The 20,658-nt window shown below is 33.4% G+C and overlaps 1 protein-coding gene across 1 annotated transcript in view; it reads left to right on the forward strand.

Moving 5' to 3' along the window:
- Nucleotides 1–6,507: 6,507 nt before the first annotated feature.
- The window catches only part of LOC131047880 (uncharacterized), a 185,501-nt gene continuing 171,350 nt past the window's right edge, over nt 6,508–20,658 (forward strand). Inside the window, exons 1-2 of the mRNA XM_057981688.2 lie at nt 6,508–7,205; nt 15,253–15,315. Coding sequence (XP_057837671.2) covers nt 6,801–7,205; nt 15,253–15,315 — 468 coding nt within the window. The 5' untranslated portion in view covers nt 6,508–6,800. The remainder of the gene's footprint in view (nt 7,206–15,252; nt 15,316–20,658) is intronic.

Below are 20,658 nucleotides of genomic sequence, written 5' to 3' on the forward strand. Positions count from 1 at the left end.
TCTCTATTGTCCTTGCTTTGTAAATACATGTCTTCTGTTCTTTTCTTTAACCCAGTTAAGTGGAGTTCCACTAAGTTAGTTTGAGACTCTTCAATGCATGTATTTGGCCATTTCTTTAATGTTATTTGATCAATTACTTACATCGTTTTCTTTAAGGATATCGAAATCTCTCTCTATATAAATTCATCCATTCTTTTTAACATGTTTAGTCTATTCCCTTGCTATGTCAATAACCCTGTATTACATCCTTAATTGCAATTCGATAGATGTTGCAACAATGTTAAACCACATAAATTGCTTAGGTGATAGTGGCTTTTCTTTTTCAAACCAACCATAACTATTTACTTATATCCATATTCCAAAAGGAGTTAAAGGGCTAGGTATAGACAATAGATAAAGGGATAGGTATAAACAGTAGGAGTGTGTGTGACATAAAAATGAAGAGTTTTTAGGAGTTGATTTTAAGATAAGAATGAAGAGTTATAAATAGAAGAGAGCTTAATTAGAGGATTGTTATCTTATTTTGGAATTATAGAAAACTGATCTTTATCTTTTGAAACTTTGAAGAGTAATTACACTAAATTTTAGATATCATATTCTCAATCTTGTTATTTAATATTTCTAGTGAAATTCCTTCTTTTTCTATGAATTTAAGTATTATATAGTCAAACTATTCTTGTATGAACTTGTTTGGAAAAGATATACTTTAGAAAGAACTATTGCGTTAGGAACTAAACATAGGCTTCTTCATGCATGATTCATTAATGAACCACTTGGATAAGAAGATAGATTGGAAATGAGAAATTTTTATATCAAAATTTGTAACACTTAAACGAGTAATGAATAATGATGAGTGATCTTTCTTATGATGAAATATTGTTTAAAGAACATTGAGATATTATTGTTAGTGGATATAATAGGATCATGATTATATATCTTAAATCCTTGAACTCTTTGTTTTATCTATATTGTTGGCTTATTTCTAATATAGATATCAATAAAGATTTGGTATTGACTTAGACATGATCAAACTCTTTTAAATGTAACATCAATAAATGAGCTATTCCTTAGGAATTTAAATGGAAGAAAGTATGGAAGATCATTTTATTATTAGCTTGAATCTTTTATAATTGAAAGATGAAGTAGGTGAATGCAAGAATAGATAAAATAGTTATTAATTATTGCATGAAATTATAGAATAGATTAGGAAGCTTTCTTAATAAGGTATTGTTTATTAATTCTCTAGGGTGAGTAGAGGTTGTGACAATTAGGAGAAATCTTGGAAATTTAGCTAAAATTTAAAGAATGTTAGGAAATGTTTTAGCTTTCCTTTAGAATTGCGTGTATGTGAATATTTCTTTCTATTCATGATGATGATTTATTCATATTATAGTTATTAGTTTAGTATTAGAATGTATACGCATATATGTTCATTTGTTTATATATGTACTTATTTATACATACATGTGCTATACCTTATTTTATAAATATTGCATAGTATTTAATTGATGCAATCTCTATTAATTCTATTATAGGTATGTATGCTTATTGAGAAGTGAAAATAGTTATTATTTCATTAGAAACAAGATGCTTTATGGATATTCATACTAGAAGCTTTACTTGCAATTTAACATATAGACTACTTGTCACATGTATGACAATGTGTTATCATCACACATAATATAATTGCTCACATTATCAAAGTAGGAGAACCTTGCATTAGATTCATAATGGTGCTCATATGAATGTAAGAAAATGAATAAAAACATGCTCCTTTATGCTCTTATTTGATAATGTGTGCATTTATGTGTTCTTGTATGCTCATTTGTAATCGTAGTCTTCTTTGAATGTTCTAGAATTCATGATAAAGTTACTATGTTTGAGATGGATATCAAATCATTGAATTGAATTAATTTAGATAAGTATATATGCTGCATTAGAATATCAAACAATTCCATTACTTAGATTGCTAGTATTACTTGCTAGTCTTCCTCGTGTTGGGTCAAGTATCTTTCGTGTCATGAAAGATTCCAAGGAAGTGTAAATACTTTGTGGTAGGGAAGAAACATGCTCTAGCATTGTTCTCTCCTGCGATATACTTTAAGGAGACATATTTAAGGAGTTCCTATTAGGAAGGTCTTCATAATTTGTTCATATGTATTTAATGGGCTTGACCTTATGGTCCATTGTAAAGGATTATATTTCCCTATATTTTGCCATATGAATGGCTTATGTACTAAATATTTATGTATCTATGTAAATATCATGTCTTTGATCTTGTAAATTTGAACATGTATCTTTAATCTATGTTATTCTATGTATTTTGTGAATTATGTAAATATTTAATTAAGGAGGTCCTTACATTTGGTATGAGACCTTAAGGTTCAGCTCTAGGGCCTTGAGTTTTCTATGCTTAGTTGCAAGACTTGATTTCACAAACCTTGAAGTCAAATAGTTCTTAGTGCATGTTTTCATAAGTACATGTAGATTTAGCCAATAGTTGAATAAGTGTGAGTCACCCAGGGTAAGAGTCTCCTATGTTTTTATACACCTATTAGGAAAGGATAGATCCTCCAATTTAACTTTATTTCTTGATTGATGTTGTTTGAAAATTGCATACTGCATGATGATAGTGATTGCATTAAATGAGGGAAATATTTAAGAATAATTTCTATGCTTAAGTTGATTGAAAGATTGATATTGTTGTACTTGTTAAGTGTGCATTATACTTTGTATTTTGTAATGATGCATTATTGCATGTATGAAATGAAAGTGCTCATATCATAATTGATGATGAAGGGTACTCCCCTTATAAACCCAAACACACAAAAACAATAGAGAAATAAACAAAAACCGCGAAAGAGGAAACACTTGATTTCTATTATCTGCAAGCCAGAGTCATGATATGCACATGTGAATAAAAAAAGAGCACTTCCTATAGTCATTATTAGTGAAGGAATTTTTATAACTTAGACATCATGTGAGGGATTAAGAAGTTTACAATGGATAAAGGTTGAGATATAGAAAACCTACAAGTAGACCATCTATCTAATGGGAAGTTGAAATAGTATCACCTCAAATTCATGAAATTTTCAATGAGGCTATTTGGCTTCCCAACTGAGTGGACAACTTGCTTAACCATACCTTTTCTTAAAATTGGAGATGAAAATAATCCCTCAATTTATCGAACTATCATTGTCAATGCTCTCTTTGGAAAGGTTTTTGGGAGTATGATAGAACATATGATCAATAGTTGGGTAGAGGAACATAGAAAGAGAGTAATAGAGAAATACTACATTAAACATAAACCATCAAATACCAATCCTTGTTTCACAATTAAACACCTAGTTGAAAATATTTGGGATAAAAAAGGATGTTAATTGTTGATTTGTGAACTTTAAGAAATTATTTGACACAGTGCGAAGGAGCAAACTATGGGGTAGAATAAAGGAACTAGGAGCCCCAATATATTATAAGGTAGCAATTCCTAAATTATATCAAGTCTAGTCTAGTCTAAAATGAAAATGTAAATAGGGTTGTTCAAAGGTTTCACGGGTGATATAGGTGTTAAACAAGGCACCCATCTATCTTTGACTTTATTTGGACTAAACATTAGTTGGCTAGAACATTGAGTAAATGACCTTGGAGGGAATGGGGTCCGCTTGGTCAAGTATGTAGTAAATGTTTTGCTTTATATAGATGATATAATCTAATGACAAAGATAATCGAAGATTTACGAGATTATCTATTAGACCTAGAGCTCCTTTAGAAAGAAGCATGTATATAAGTGAACATCAACAAAACCAAAATTTTAGTTTTCTTAATTAAAAATAAGAAAAAGTATTTTGACTTTCAATTCAAAGGAGCATCTCTTGGAGTGTCGTTAGAATACAAATATGTTGTCCTTGATTTTCATTAGTAAACCTAGTAAAGAAAAATGGAATATGAAAATAATGAAGGAGGTTAGAGAGCTCTTTGTGCACTCCAAAACAAATATAAGAAGATTGAGTAATAGGATTGCAAGACTCTGAAGGTTCTATTTGGGTTACTTGTCACACTAGTGGCGCTGTATGGATGCAAAGTATGAGTCAATGAGACATTGAGTTTGAAATGGAGGCAAACAGAATGGGTTTAAAAGCATCTAAGCATAAACAATTTTACTATTTAGGCATTTGTTCCTTATGAAGTTGTCCTTGTAGAGACATGTACTTTCCCTTTAGAGGTAATTGTTATGACTGGGCTATTATGTTACTCAAAGAAAAAATAAAACATGAAGATCAACAAGTGGCCTAGGGTCGAAAGAGATGATGAGCTGCATAGAATGAATAACACATGGATGATATAGAACCACAAATGAATGTGTATTTAAGACATTAGCTTGAACAAATGTCTAAGCATAATAAAGAAATAAAAAACCATGTGCATGAAAAGTATAAAGCAATGACATGGAGGGAAAAACAAGTAGGGAACAACATTATATTGCATAGTTCAACTTGACTTATGAACATTGCAAAAAAAAACATACGTAAGCATTAAAATAAAATGGATGTAAAAGACCCTTTTTTTAGATAAATACCAGTTCTCACTAGCTTAGATGTGAGATAGACAAAATAAATGACACCTAAAAAAAAGTAGAAAATAGAACTTATATTTTTGTACCACAAAATCAATAAAACTCATAATGTTTTTTTTATTTTTGAATATCCAAAATATACGAACATTAAAATCATATATATATATATATATATATTTCTTTAATAAAATTATTTAAAAATAGAAAAATTAAAATAACCACCAACTCAAAAACAACTTTAAAGGATGCAAAGTGGCCTTCAAATCTTTCTTCTGATACAATCGATAATCCCATAAACCATTGCACCTAATTAGAATCATTAACTCATCTTATTTGTTCCTGCCGACAGGCAGGATACATATGCATCCGTTCGATGCATTTTCCCTTTTTAACTGCCCAATCATTTTCCAGAGTTTTAAAAATTTGAGTGTCATTCTATAGTTTTTATATTTATGTATATTTAAATGATTTAAATAAAATTATTTGTCTATTTTCCTATTGGCTAATAGGAGTAACAGTAGTGTAAAAATTATATTTATTTGCTTTTATTTAAAAATAATAATAAGTTTCCAAACTTTAGACATTTACTACAATTATTTGTTCCTGCCGACATATCGGTTTACGTTCCAATTGCTCCGTGTGGGACCCGGTAATTCCATACCTTACATAAATGCATTTAACTCTCATTAATAACCAAAACGTACTTCATCTATAAAATGAAGCCACCTCTATTCCATTTGTATTATAGTTAAATTTATAATAAATATTTTTATTTTCATAATTTTTTACTAATAATTAAATTATATTTAATAATTATTATATTTTAAAAAAAATTTAACCAATATAAATATTTGATTTTTTATTATATTCTTTTTAAAAATATTTATTTTAAATTTTTTAATATATTGCATTTCATTTTTTTACTTTTTAAAATTGAGTTTTACTTATAATTTTAAATTTAAATTTTATTTTGTATATTTTTAAAATGTTCTGTTTGGAGTAGAGTTCAATTTTATAATATTTTATAATTTGTTAATATTGATTTTATTAATTTATTATTTTTTAATTTTCATTTTTTTTTTGGTAGGTAATAGGGCGAAGCCGATTATTATTATTATTATGTTTGATTGGATGTGAGAACCCATTGTTTTAACCAATTAAGCTCAACCCCTTGGACTAATTTTCATCTTTATTAAGAATTGTGGTTCAAAAATAATTATAGTCAATTTTAACATCTATTTTAATTATTTAAAAATGAATAATTAGAAAGTAACAATTTGTAATTTTATTAAAAAAAATTTAACAATTGAAAGATTAAATTTATAAATAAGTTTATTCTATATATCCATTTACAAATATTCCAATGTATATAGTGACATGATAACTCAATCAACATATTATATAAATTTTGTAATAAATTTTTAATTTTAGTTGAATTATGGATAAAATTTTAAAACATTATTTTTTATATTCTAGTAGCACTCATTTTCAATAATTAGAAATAAATCTTTTCAACCACGAGAATATTTTAACTAAATTTTGGTAATATTATTTTCAAATATTAAAAAAGAATTTTAATTTAATTTCACTACTTAAATTAAAGTTTGATAACAATAACTTTTCTCCTCTCCCTCTACCTATATTTCTCTCTTGCTCTAGTCGACTTTCTGTATTCTTCTATCATAGTACCACATGTAGCTCTATTTCTCCATCTATATGTAGCTATCTCTTCCTCTTTATCTCTACCTCTCCCTATACAATTATCTCTTTTTATCTATTTCTCTCTACATCTCTCTACTTTTATCTCTCCCTATACGTCTTATTCCTTATATGTCTATCTTCTTATCTATATCTCTTTATTTTTATCTCTACCTCTACCTCTACCTCTACATCTTTCTATCTCTTTATTTATTACTCTCTTTTTTCTAATGACAGAAACTTGACGCTTTGCGTTCTTGTCTCATTTCGTTACATGCGCTCAAATTCGATATTTATTGCAAAAAAATGACCAATTTGACGAACATGCGCTCCACAATCTTTTAATATAGCGAGGTGTGGCGAAGGGCCAAATCCATGACAATCCTATAAAACGTATATGCATGTATGAGGCATTTCTAAATATTAGAAAACTATAGCCTCCATAGGGCATATGGTTCCTTGCAACAGTTAAACTAAATCTCTACAAAACCTTATCTGTAATTGTTTTGTGAAGTAGCAGAAACTAAGTATGCAGCCGAAGACGATTGTTTCCACTCTTCCTTCATGTGGAGGAGGTTACAGTTATTCATGTAAACTCAATTCACATACAAGAGGTCCATGCCAATGGCAATGCTTGTCATCTCCATTGATTGTCCAGAAATTTAGGTGGTCGCAAATGAACAGCAATTTTGTCATTACGTGCTTAAGAAGAGCTGTTAGAAAAGCTAACAGGAAATACCCATCGGAGCGTAGGGAGCTCAAACAAAAATTAAGACAAAAAGAAGCCGAGCTTAGTGAAGATGGTAAAAACAGAGACGATGGATACTGGAGGTTCTTCACAGTGCCAGTCCCTGTGGACAAGGATCCAGGCAAAGATTATATTGGAGTTTCCGATGCTCTCATGGAGGGCATTGCTCGTTACATTAAATTTCCCGTAAGTATTCTCGAAAACATCACCCACATGATTTTCTGTTTGTTTGACTTCATGCTTTTTTGTTTGGTGATTTCTTGTGGGAAGGATTTCGAAATAATTCGAGTTTCGGATTGATTTCAAGAGCTTGCGTTGCCTTCATTTTAAATATGCGGATTTGAACCTGTGTTCGAAAGTAAAAATTTGGATGCTTTACCACATGAGTTCATCCATTTGACACTTCATTATCCGTTTACAAATTTTGATTTTAGTAAAATATGTTTCTTTGCAGCAATGACTATCGAAATCTCTGTCCTATGATTAAGCAAGGCAATTCAATGAGTAATGTACATCAATAGACATAATTAATTTTTTTTCCCTAAAGAAAAGACTTACCTCATGCTGCGACGGTAAGAAAGGAGACACAAGTGCAGAGAATGGGGTAGTAAACTGTCTCAAAGTATTGTTGAATGCCACAAAACTATGGCCTTTATTTTTGGCGCATCAACTCTTAATTCCCCTCCAACCTCAGTCCAAATAGGCTAGTGATTGTTTTGCAAATTTACACTTCTTAATAGTGAGTGCCAATTGAGTCTCCTTGAAAAACTTACTGCAAATGAGTAAGATGTTCCTTCCACATTTTACTAAAAACTTAAATATCATGCAAGTACACTATCTCACGTCTGTGGATGGCCTTAATACATTATTCATCAATCCCATAAAAACAGTTTCTGTATTACTTAAACAAAAACATAAGGACTGAATATTTGTACATACCAAATACAGAGACTAAATATCTACGTTGCATCCATCACTCATGCTTGACGGTAGCCCAATTTGAATTTTAGCTTTATAAAATCCTCGACATATTATAGTTGATCCAACAAGTCATATGCCCTTGTAGGAGGATACCTATTTCTAATAGGAATTGTGTTTAATGTCCAACGAGCTATATATAGTGGAGATACTCCATGTCCCATATCTTTGGAACCATTACAATTTTAGACCCATGATGACGAGCTTGGGTGAATAATTTGTTCTTACAAACCTTCGAGTTCTTAATTAACCTCATTTGATTCCAAAATAAATTGTTTATAGAGACCAATATTGGATTGTTGCATAATATGTCTATCTCTATGTGTACATTTACATCGGAGGCGGCTGTAAATATAGGCTAAAATTCTTACAGCGGTATTTTCTATTTCTAGCTGCCCATGTAACCTTGCTAGCTGTTCCAGCTCTGCACCTAAGTTTAGTTCATGTCTGCATGTTTTTTTAACATCTATCCAACTACCAATTTCACAAAACCTATGTTCAGGTTGGGCAACTGAGGACCAATTGTTGAGGTGGGTAGGACCTCCTTCACCTCTGGCTTTACTAAACCAAGGGGGGTTTCCCTGAGAAGCTACAAAAATTATCACCACAATGACTAAACACTAACCCAATGCAAACAATACCCACTGCATTGTGCATTCCCATTTCAATTATCACTTCGTGCTTATATACTGGTTTGCAACACTCAAGGTCAAGCACCTTCTTAGAGCAGATAATTTACCACATAAATGTGTTTTATAATAATCACTTATAATGTTATATACAGTTAGGCATGGCAGTTGGAGCACATTAGGCTAGATAAAACTGAAAAGCTGTTTATATTATATTGTATTGAGTGTGTTCAGAGGATGGAGAGGGGGAACCAATAGCATAACTGTGTCTTTATTTAGTTGGGCAAGGAGTTTTTGAGTTTATACAAAATATGTAGTAACTGAAACCAAAGGTGATACCTTAATCGAGATACCTCAAAAGACTATGCCTTTCAAAATGCATAGTTAAGCTAGGCTCTACACATAAGTTCAGAAAAACAATAAATAGTTGTAGAATATTAAATGAGTCTACATAGTAATCCATGAGCACACCCATACATTTTCTTTATTGTCTTGAGAATATACCTTGCAAAAGCTTTACTAGGATTTTATAGTTGTTTGGTTGGCCAACTAATCAGAATCACGTTCAGAAATGCACACCATACACAGGGAGAAACTCAATCAAGGTTGATTTTGGCTTTAATCTTTCAATCTACAAAGGTTACAAGTGATATTACAAATTTAGGACTAACCTAGATCATTACAATGCCAAAAATACAACACATAGATCTGGAAATTGTGAATCCTAGGGTTCTATTATGCAAGTCTTTCTCTCTGCTATGCTTTCGTCTTTCTCCTTTTTTCCATCCTATTTCAAAAAATGATCAAAACTTGTTCTTTAACGATTTACTGGGTGTCATCCTTATCACAACACTGTGGTAACTTGAAAATTCATGGCGTAAATGAACTCCCTCCAAAACAAACGCCCAAGATATTGAGAAGATTCGTTGGAGTAAATGCAGTAGCTGGAAGAAGGTCTATAGTAATGGCGAGTAGTTGGGAGTGGGTGGAGGAGAAGCACACCTTTTCATTTAGTGCCTGCAACTTGAATAGATATTAAATTCATCTATAGCCACAGTAGGGTATTAAGCATGATGAGAATATTCATTGAGGGAAAAGAATTTGTGTGACTAGGGTTGACAAGGTTTTCCATTGATTTCTTAGCAATGCAAAAATTATGTGTCCAAGGAATGCACTTCAAAAACTTGTTTGTTTAATCAGATTGGGTAGAGTGCTCTTTTTCTAGTTAGATGAATGGGATCCCCATTTCAAATCTGGTGTTTGATGATGCATTTTGGATAGGTGCACAAGAGATTGTGCAAATTTCATAACCCTTGGTTAGAGTGCTAAGATTGTTCGATGGGGAAGAATCCCCCTTGGATTTTTTTTTATGAGTTCATGATTAGGGCAAAGTAGGCAATACTGTCCAAAACACAGAATGATGAGAGGAGATTGATGCCAATTTGGGAGATCAACGATGCTAGATGGGATTACCAAATGCATTGGAGCATGCATGTTGTAGGCTACTTTTTTGACCCCTCTATCTATTTTAGTCCATCATACAAGGAGGATGGAGAAGGGAGTGTAGGGTCATTCAAATGCATTTCTACTTTTTTTTCCCAATGCAAAGGAAAGACCAGTAGCCATAACATAATTGCCATTGTACAAGCAAGCAATGGGCTTCTTCTTTGACATATGTGCAATGAAATCAAAGGAAGATAGTAACGCTAGGTGTTAATTTCCATATTAACAATTTTCAATCTAATTTATTATGCATCAAATAGAATCAAATCACTTGGCTTTATTAGTAAACTTTGTTTTTGTGACTGATCTAATTTTAGTAGATTGATAGGAGTACTTTTGCCATGAGGCCAAATCACTTTGTTGGATGGCAATGCGACATTTAAAGCAACCCTGCAGCTCTATTTTGTGTGAGCGTTATTGGATTATATATGAGCATATACACTCTAAGAAATACAACAGATTGATCCAACAGCAGATGATTGATTTTATCTTTGTCCATCACAATCTTCGCCTTCACTTGAAGATTCAAGGTTAAAAACTTTCAAATAATGATTTTCAATAATTCTCTATTTTTTAGCATACATTAGTAGGTTGCAAACTTAAGCATTCATCATTGCTAACCTTAGGTAGTGTTAAAGATGATCAACCAATTGATCTAGATGAGATGGATCTTGATTAAGAATGGATCACAGCCAAGGAGGAGCCTACATTTAGTGAAGAGGGTTTGTATATCTTGATTGAGGTTTTGGATGATCATGATTATACTCACTTAGACCAAATGGCTGCAAATACAGGGGCACTGACTTCTGATTCATATATCTGGTCGTGGATGCCTTAGAGGCTATTTGAATTTTGTATTCTCCAATTTTGTTTTGTGCATGACAATTTGTTTTCTAAGGCTGAAAATTGATACCTAATGATAATTTGAGAGTGATTGTTTATGTGTTATAATTGGAGTTTGGACTTTGTTTATCTTTCTACACACTCTATTTGGCATGAAATAACTTTCATAGTTTTTTCTCCGTGTTCTTATAAGTATTTTAGTGTCTATTAATTTGCCTCATTTTACCCATTCTAAATTTATGTAATTTTATTTTGTAAGGGTAAACACCAAGCTATGAATTGGTGAGGTCACAAATGGGAGCCCTCATCCCCAACACGAGAACTCAACAATAACACCCCAATGGGATTTGAACCTTGGTGGCAAGAATCACAACACCACCATTTGACTATCACACTACGCCAATATTGACAACCAAACCATGTAATTAAATTTCAAATACACTTTCAGTTTTCTGTGCCATTGCTGTTAAAATATAATGTTTCTATGGTTCATGGTAGCTGTTTTCTATGATATTCCACCCCACTTTATCAATTTCCTCTTAATCTTCCTGTGAGGACAATTGTGTTGAGTCTAGTGTTATGAGGTATTCATGGGGAATTTGCATGTCCTTTGTTAGGATCTTCAAATGCACCTCAACCTGTATGGGAACATAAGGGATGGTTACTTAATTGACGAAGCTGGTACATACAGTCTATTTACCTTGGATAACATCATTACTTCTCTCTTTCCACAAAAACCAAAAAACCTTGGAATACATTACAATCACAACTCTCCATAAAAACAGAGATATGCCTATTTCAACTCATGAAACCAATAGAATGCCTAACAAAGTTATGATCTTTTCAGTAAATTTGGTGCAAGCTGTAAGAATTTTTTCCAAGAAGCCTTAGGAAAGGGAAATTGAAAAAAAGAAACATGAATAATAAATTCCTCACCATCACATGTCAAACACAACAGTCCAAAAAAACCATAACTATCAATAGTAGTACCGACAAATTTATAATTTAATAGGAACCATCTAAACCATGTAAACACCCCAATTACCAGCCCTAAATTTTTTTAGGGCACAAACAAAGAGATTTGCAACAGCTTTCTGATTGTTCAGTTCTGAATCCTCATTAGCCCCCCACCCTTCTTTTAATAATAGAATTTCAATTTTTACACTTTACAAATTTCATCAATACTTAAATATACTTATATTAAGTTTCGTACCTTAGATGGCAAGATTTCTTCTTCCCTTTATGACTATATTCAACTCTGAGTTGCCTAATTGAATGCGAGGTCTTAACTCTGACATTCATTTTTTTGTGACCAATGCAAATAATTGTAGAACCCAATGCCGACAATGCCATGCGATTGGAATCTCATGGTTTCCACCCTGTTGCGACACTTATTAGATGTCATGTGAAACGATAGTGACCATGTGGAACATTTCTATAATGCCACCTGTTATCATACTAGGAAGGAGGTTGCTTACCTGTTATGTTTGCCTATAACAGTAAAGAATAATATCATAAGAATTCTGATGTAGGATTGCATATTAGAGTTTGATTGTCATTCTCAAGATTTAACTGATGAGTTTAATCTGCTTTATTTAGTATTGACAGTGAAGATGCCGATTTTGACCACATTACAGTTTTTGTTACTTTTCTTCTTGTTCGACATTTTATTTTCATATGGTTATCATTACATTTTGTAATTTCAAGAGGTGTGTAGCACTTCAATGTGTAGCGAAATCGACCTATCAAATCATGCTTACCATATTTTCTCAAATGTTTCTCAAATAGGATCTTAGAACAACCCATTCCCACTGAATTTTTTTATCTAAAAGCACATATTAAGGGTCTCATCGAAAGTACATTTAGAATCAAGGATTCAATTGATCATTTTCTCATGATATTTGTACTACCAAAATCAGAATAACAAATAAATAAGAATCATATTTAAATTCTGATAGTCCACCAATCCAGGTCGCAAAATAATAACACTTCCATAAATACAAGCGTCTGATTTACCACAGTATCCCATTGTCATAAATAAACTTCTAAGGAAATCCTTTTACAAATCATACAGGTGCTGAACTTAATAATTCTCCTCTCATCTATTAAATCTTAACACAAAAAAATTATAAGGGTTCAAAAGGGAACCCCATCTATGATAGGACTGATTTCTTGATTCCCAAACAAGGCATGTGACTGCAATAGACTCCAGGATCCACCCTGTGATAAGACTCAAGCAAAGATGTTGTGTGAGAGAAGCCCAACTGCAAACTGCCACCCAAGACAATGGTGGAGTGGATTCAACAAACTGCCAAGGATCATTGTTTGACTGACATCTTACAAATACACAAGATATCAAAAAAGTGAAGTTAATATCCTATCAATAGAGGTAGACATCAATCTGTCCAAGATTTCTGCCAAAAAGGTCAAACCATGCCATGGCCTGGCGGTGACAATTCTTGATGCTGCAGTGGGATAACAGAGGCGTACTTGTAGTGAATTGTTTACTGTTATCATATGCAAACTCCATTACAGAGTCTTTCTTCCCATAACATTGATTGAGCTACCAAAAAGTTTTCATTTTTTAACATTCATTCTATTACTTGGTTTACCCTTTTCCGTGCGGCAATCATATTTTGGATGGTCTCTACAATTGCAATTCAACTAATGCGGTCTGTAAACAAATTGATTTGAAAAACATGTGTGAATGTTGAATTGCTTTCACATACGATACTTGGGTAAATGATTTGAAAATACTCGATTGACCAAAATTAGAGCTATATCCTCTACACAATATGCCATTCTAGAAGGAATACATCTGGCCATTTTTGATAGTTTGTATACAAGCACGAAGGCCATCATCATCATCATTATTGTCATTGTCATCGAAATCGTCATCATCATCGTCACTATAACCCACAGTCATCGCTGCTGCCGCTGTCCTCGTCGTCATTGTTGTCATCATCATGATGATGAGGACGACGACCACCACGACCACCACGACCACGACCACGACCACGACCACCACCACCACCACCACCATCATCATCACCATCATCATCATCACCGCCGTCATCATCATCATCATCATCATCACCACCATTGTCAGCACCAGCACCACCACCAGCACCAGCACCACCGCCACCTCACCATCACCATCACCATCACCATCATCATCAGCATCGGCATCAGCATCAACATGAGCATTATCATCATGAACATCATTACCATCATCATCATCACCATAATCATCACCATCATCACCATCATCATCATCAACATCATCATCAACATCATCATCATCAACATCATCATCATCACCGTCGTCGTGGTCATCACCATCATCACTATCATCATCATTGTTGTCCTCATTCTCGTCCTCATCATCATCAGTCTAACAGTTCTTAGAAGAAAAGTGAAAAAGTGCATTATCGAAAATTTGAAACACTTTTATGTCATGCTGTTTCTCTCTACTCATTTTTCCAACGGACAGATTTTCTAGCTATATCAACTTTTTTATCTCTTGTATGGCTTTCCAGAGGACTATTAAAACTCCCTTAGAATATTATGTTTTAATTTTGTCATGATTAGTAACTATCACTACATTATGCCATAATATACATCCTTAACTGCACCTTTTGTAAGTTCATTGCCTTTATGTACCAGGCAAGCCACCTATTGATACAAGCTCTCCATTTCTTGAGTTCTCCATATTTTAATCTGAGTTTTCTCCAACATTGAGATTGAGTATACCATATTTACTTATGACATTGCCTCTCCAATTGCCCTTTTATTTATGAATTTATTTTCACTAGATTCTACTTTCAAGGGAAGAAAAAATAATGGAACATGATCTATTACAACTTCAAATGCAATTTTCTTGCTATAGTATTTCGATGTCTTTATAGCAGAAATGACCACTAACAGATCTCTTAATGAATTTGGGTATTGTTTCTCAATACCCGACATTGTTTTGCTTTTCTAGGCTACATTCTTTCATTCTGCATAAAAGCTATATCCATGAGTGTACCATCCTTTTCCTTATCTAGCAAGTTGATGCTTCTGTAAGGACAGAAGAAAACATATAAATAATGTAAACAATGCTGAAGCATTTTAATTTCAATCATTCTTTGAATTTAGGGATTGCCTTTGTTTTCTATATGTCATATATACTTCCTATATTTGCCAGGATGTTATCTTCATTTCATCTGTTTTGTTTATATATTGCACTTTACGTTTTGACACCAATTTGATTTTATCGAAATATTTATATTGTTCAGGTGGCAAATATACTACCTCAAGAAGCCTTTTCTGTTGTACGCAAGTCTTTTGATGCACGAAAGGTAATTATAGACACAACTTTGAACAGAAGAACATATTTGTTTTAGAGATGAAATGAGGATTACTCAATAATTTTTGGTTTTTTCCTTGTTCTTGTTTACATTGTCATATTCTGTACTAGTGATAACACCACAGTTCTGGTTTACCTTTTCCTCTCTTCTTTGTTTTTTGAGAGTAGACATGAGTCATGACAGATATAACATACAAATCAGAAATGAAACATGAATTCGCTGATTCCACAATTCACTCAAATGCATTCAGAGCACAATGGCCATCTGTTGCACCTCTCTGAAGCTTTCATTTACGAGTCTCATGATTTTACGAGTCTCATGATTCTTTAGTCAAAGTTGGCGTATCTGTTTATGCATGGTGTTGTGATTACAAGTTATCACTGAAAGAAGAACCTCCTAGGCACATATGTGCCAATTGCTGAAATCCAACCTTGATTTCATCCAAGTTATCAACTGTGAATGTACAGCAATAGAAACGCTAAAAGTAAGAATTTCCTATTTAACAACTTGTACCTTTTTAATATTTTCTTTGACAGTCTTCAAGGCAGGAGCTTGAATCTGAGAAGACAAATGGAAGTTAACTATTTACTTTAGAACATGGTACTTTTTAGGGCTAGAAATAAACCCCAATCTTACTATCTCATCCACACTCAATAACTCAGGAGGCTCTAAATGAGTCATTATGCCAATACAAGAAGAAATGTTGGTGGTCAACATAGCTCCAAATCCACCGACTAGTGCCAAACATCCTTGATCTTCTTGAACAAGGCAAACAATTCATTTATAAGCTTCAAGCCATTACCACAAAACCTTGGTGACCCATTGTTGAATTTTCTTGCCGTGTGAGACCAACTGATGCAACTATCTTGTGTGTACCCCTTCATCTATCCTCAGAGGTAATGTAGTCATTGAATTGACCAAATATGCAAATATAGGCTCTTACATCTATCATTCCAGCTTCCAACATTGTCTTAGCTTTTCAATCTTTTTCTAACATTTCCTTTGTAACTTTGGTAGCAAATTGTAGAAATTCAATGCTTGTTCATATGCTCCAAGTTAGTTTTTTAAATCATAAAGTCAGCAACTTGTGTTTTTTGAATACGCTTATTTGTTGGACAAATGGCTATTTCAGAAATTATACGTCTGTTGTTTCTTCCTTTGCTTTGTTTGTTTTTTAATTTTCTAGATCGCTTCTTTGTTTAAGCTAGATATGGCACTTAAATTGAGAGGTTTTACAAGATCTACTCTCCTTTTTCTTACCAGAGATGCTTGTAGTCACTTAGAAACACTCTCAATAAGTTTCTTAGTTTGCACTTATGTGTATGCTACCTCTTCCATAAACTAAACTAGTGGAATAGGAGAAATTAGAAGGGAGATGTAAGGTTGAAGGAACATTCTCCAGCTGCATAAGAACTCTATAGTGCCTTGCACACACTCCCCGTTGTCGACAGGGTCCCCCCCTTTCGTTGTTTGCCTCATTGAGGTCCCGAGTAGGAGTTTTTGTGAGTAGGCGGAGTAAGCTGCAGCAGTGAGAAATCTGAGCTTGGAGAGGATGAATCAACCTGAAATTCCAATTGTCCAAAGTCCTAAGTCCTAGAGAGTTCACGACTTGAAAACCAGAATTTGGCCAGCAACCTGGATGCACTGAGATATTGATAGCAATTCTTTTCAGCAACTGGAAATTGAATGAGAAAGAGACCGCCACCTTTGAGGCCACCTTGAGGATCAAGAAACTGTGCGAATCAAGCAAAATGCCTAAGGCAAAGAAAAATTGCAAATATTGACACAATTGCCAAGTCAAAATCGCTCAAACACAAAGATTTGCAAGTTTCAAAACTTGAAGTAAAAACACACAAAACGTGTGAAAGGGGGCAAACTTAACAACCAAGTGAAAATGAGCCTAAGGCAAAATTTCACATTTAAACCAAAGTGGCCAATTTTCGACACAAGAAAAGAGGGCGTTAAAACATGTTAGACCAAGTAAACTTAAAAGGAGAAAAATCACACCTTCTTGAGTAAAGGCTCGAATTTCTCAAACTCAGGATAGAATAGCAAAAACTCACCCATTTGAGTGAGAATGCCCAAGTTTCAAGTAAAGGGGGACATTTTAACGTAAGGTTTTAAATCTCGCATGTCAACTAAAGTAGCCGAATTTCTCAAGAGTTTGGTGTTTTGCATTCAAGTCAAAATTTCCCAGAAAGACCCAAATGGCCGAAGTTTTCAAACTTGACAAAGGGGCATTTTAAAACATGCAAAAAGAAATCGCTCATTTCAATTAAATAGCTCGAAGTTTTGAAGACTTAAGTGAAAAGGGGCGCTAAAGGGGGGCGTTCTAATTTAAAAGACAAAATTGCGCAAAAATCCTTAAAGGCCCGAACTTTATAACATGTGAGATAAAACCAAGTTAAAATGCATCTAATAAAATCATACTTTTTAGCTCAATTGGCCGAATTTCTTAAAAGGTTAGGTGTTATGACAAAGAACAAAATCGCCCAAAACCACTCAATTGGTCGAAGTTTGCAACTTGAAAGGAAAGTCATTTGAACTTAAAAACAAAATTCACACCTTTTGATCAAATTGCCCAAATTTCTTTAAATTAGGCGTTTCAACAAAAGGAATATAAAATCGCCCAAAATGTAATATTCCCAGTTGGGGATTGGATTATTTGGCGTTCAAGTCCTGCAAACAAACGTTAGTATACAAACAATATGAAAGATAATTAAACATATATATTTATTTGTGCAATTATACAAGAAAGAATGCTATACGTTATTCTACATATTTAACAAATAATGTTAACTGATTTATTGTTATCTATAAAAAAGGATACAATACTCAGTTGGACCTTACCTGGATTGACCCAACCCTCTATTGAGAAATTTTTCTCAGTTAGGAGCAACCCAGGATGTCGTCCTCCTAAGGTCTCTATTTGGGATCTCTATTAATGAGTGAAATCATTAATGTTCTCAAAGCTTGGCAGAGATCCCACCCCTGCTCAAGCTTCTCTATTTCTAACATATGCACATGGTTAACCTCTACAATATATATATATTTTGTCTCTAAGAGATTCCCTATGAATCTCTCTCTGGATTCCTCTTGGAATCTTGGCATTCAATTTTGCCCTCTGGTCTCTATGGCTCCTTTAAAGGGAGCAATCATCGTAGACATTATCAGGGACTTAAATATAATTCTGCTCTGAAATGCCTCAATGATCCCTAGCTCTGTAAATTACCTCTGAAGCAATCTCTATTTCCTCTGTTTTAATTGTGAGTGTATCTCTACAATCTTATGGTAATTGTTATTTAACATCACTAATATATCACTATTATATTATAATCCTGAGTGTATCTCTGTCTCTAGAAGTGTCGTTACAATTCTGAGTGCATCTCTATTATGCTAATTCTGAATGTATCTATGCAACATTGATTCTAAATGCATCTCTGATATATTAATTTAGAATGTATCTCTGTTATTTACCGGCTATTCTGCTTTAATTTATCTTGCGGTATGATTCGAATTCCACGGCATTATTCATGAAGTATTTCCTACAGTTTAGGGCAAATCACTTACCGTTCACTTGCCGGTGGTGTATCCTGGATATGCTGGGTACGCTCTACTCCTTCCATGGTTTTTGCTTCCAACGTGGCTATCACTGTTTAGCACTATCCCCATGCATACCACCAAGAACACAAATGTTACTGCCTGTAACTTGATAACAATTCTGATATGATCTGATCAATGGTGATGTCACTAGATGCTTTTGATTCCTTCCCTTTATATCTCTCAATTTGAGGGAGAGGTCACACCTCTTCATCATGTATGCCCTTTGGCAAGAGACACACCCTTTCACCATTAGCACCCTTTGAAAGAGTGCAACTCTTCATTATTTCTACCCTTTGAAAGGGACACAACCTTCCATAATCAGATGTGCACTTATTATTTAAATCAGATCTGCACTTCTCATTTCCAAATTATCCCCCCTCTCAAATGAGGTTCTCTTCTCCCTTTTATATCTCATTGTTGAGGGAGTCGCAACTTTTTCTTTCATGTCTTTTGACTTTTCATTAACTTTATTAAATTTTAATTAATCATATTTAATTATATTATTTTATATTTTAATTTAGTTTTTAATGTTTTAATTTTATTATTATCATTTATTATTAAATTCTATTTCAAAGTGGGGACATTACACAAAACGTCCAAAAGACCCGAAGTTTGGACTTAATAAAAGGGGGTGTTTTTAACTTAACACAAAAGAAAGCAAATCGTACCTTTTGGCTGATTTGGCCGAAATTAAACAAAGGAAAAGGGTGTTCTTTTTTTTTTTGTATGTCAAAAATCTCACAAAAGAGCAAAAAAGCCCGAAGTCTGTTTTAAACAAAGGAGAGGGGCGTTAAGAAATACAAAGTTCAAATCGCTCATTTATATCAAAAAATCCGAAGTTTGGAGGAGAGGCGTTTCAAAACGAAATAGAATTGCGCATTCAAGGAGAATGCGGCGAATTTCATTTGCTCATTGCAGGGTGAAAGGCGCGTGAATCGAATTTTGTTCCAACATGCAAAGGCCCGAGTTTTATTATTTAAGCTAGAAAGAAGGGCGTTTGTGACCCTAAAATCGCCCAAAGTAAAATGTTGGAGAGAGGAGTGTTTGTCAAAAATCACTCAAGTAAAGCACAACGCCTGAGTTTCCTGTCAAAGCAAAGAAAAAACGTCTAGGGCTAAAACAAATTCACGCAATCTGAATGAAGGGAGCGATTCTTGCAAAAAAGGACGTGAGGGTTAAAATCACCATGCAGCCTAGGGAGATAGTTGTAATTTTTGATTTTGCTCTCTAGTACTAGGTTAACTCACCATTTGCACTCAACAAACCTCTTCAGTTCACCACCAGGTAAGTTCAAATTTGCCTTTCGCATGGTTATAATTTTGCATATAAACGATCATGTTTTCACCTAGGGTTAAAATGCAAAGCAGAATCAATTAAATTTTAAAGGTTTAACCCCATGAAACATCAATCATCTGCCAAATTCGCCCCCCAGCAGAAATTTAAAACTTAGGCAAGATTTTAGAGAATTTGGCTTAAACAGAAACAAGATCATCTTTCCAAACACTCAAAGCAAACAAACTGAAAATGACGCACATCTAAACAAAACGTTTGCAATTCTTACATCAACAACGTAGGGAGCAACAAAATTTTAAAACTCGCTCAAACCAACAACCAACTGAACGCATTTAATCTCAAATACAAAACGCATTTAATCTCCATTCGCTAAATTCAAAATGTTCCAACAACATGTTTTAACGTACTTTCAAATTTTGATTATCTCATCGTTTTAAC

The sequence above is a fragment of the Cryptomeria japonica genome, chromosome 3 (assembly GCF_030272615.1).
Source record: "Cryptomeria japonica chromosome 3, Sugi_1.0, whole genome shotgun sequence".
Taxonomy (NCBI): Eukaryota; Viridiplantae; Streptophyta; class Pinopsida; order Cupressales; family Cupressaceae; genus Cryptomeria; species Cryptomeria japonica.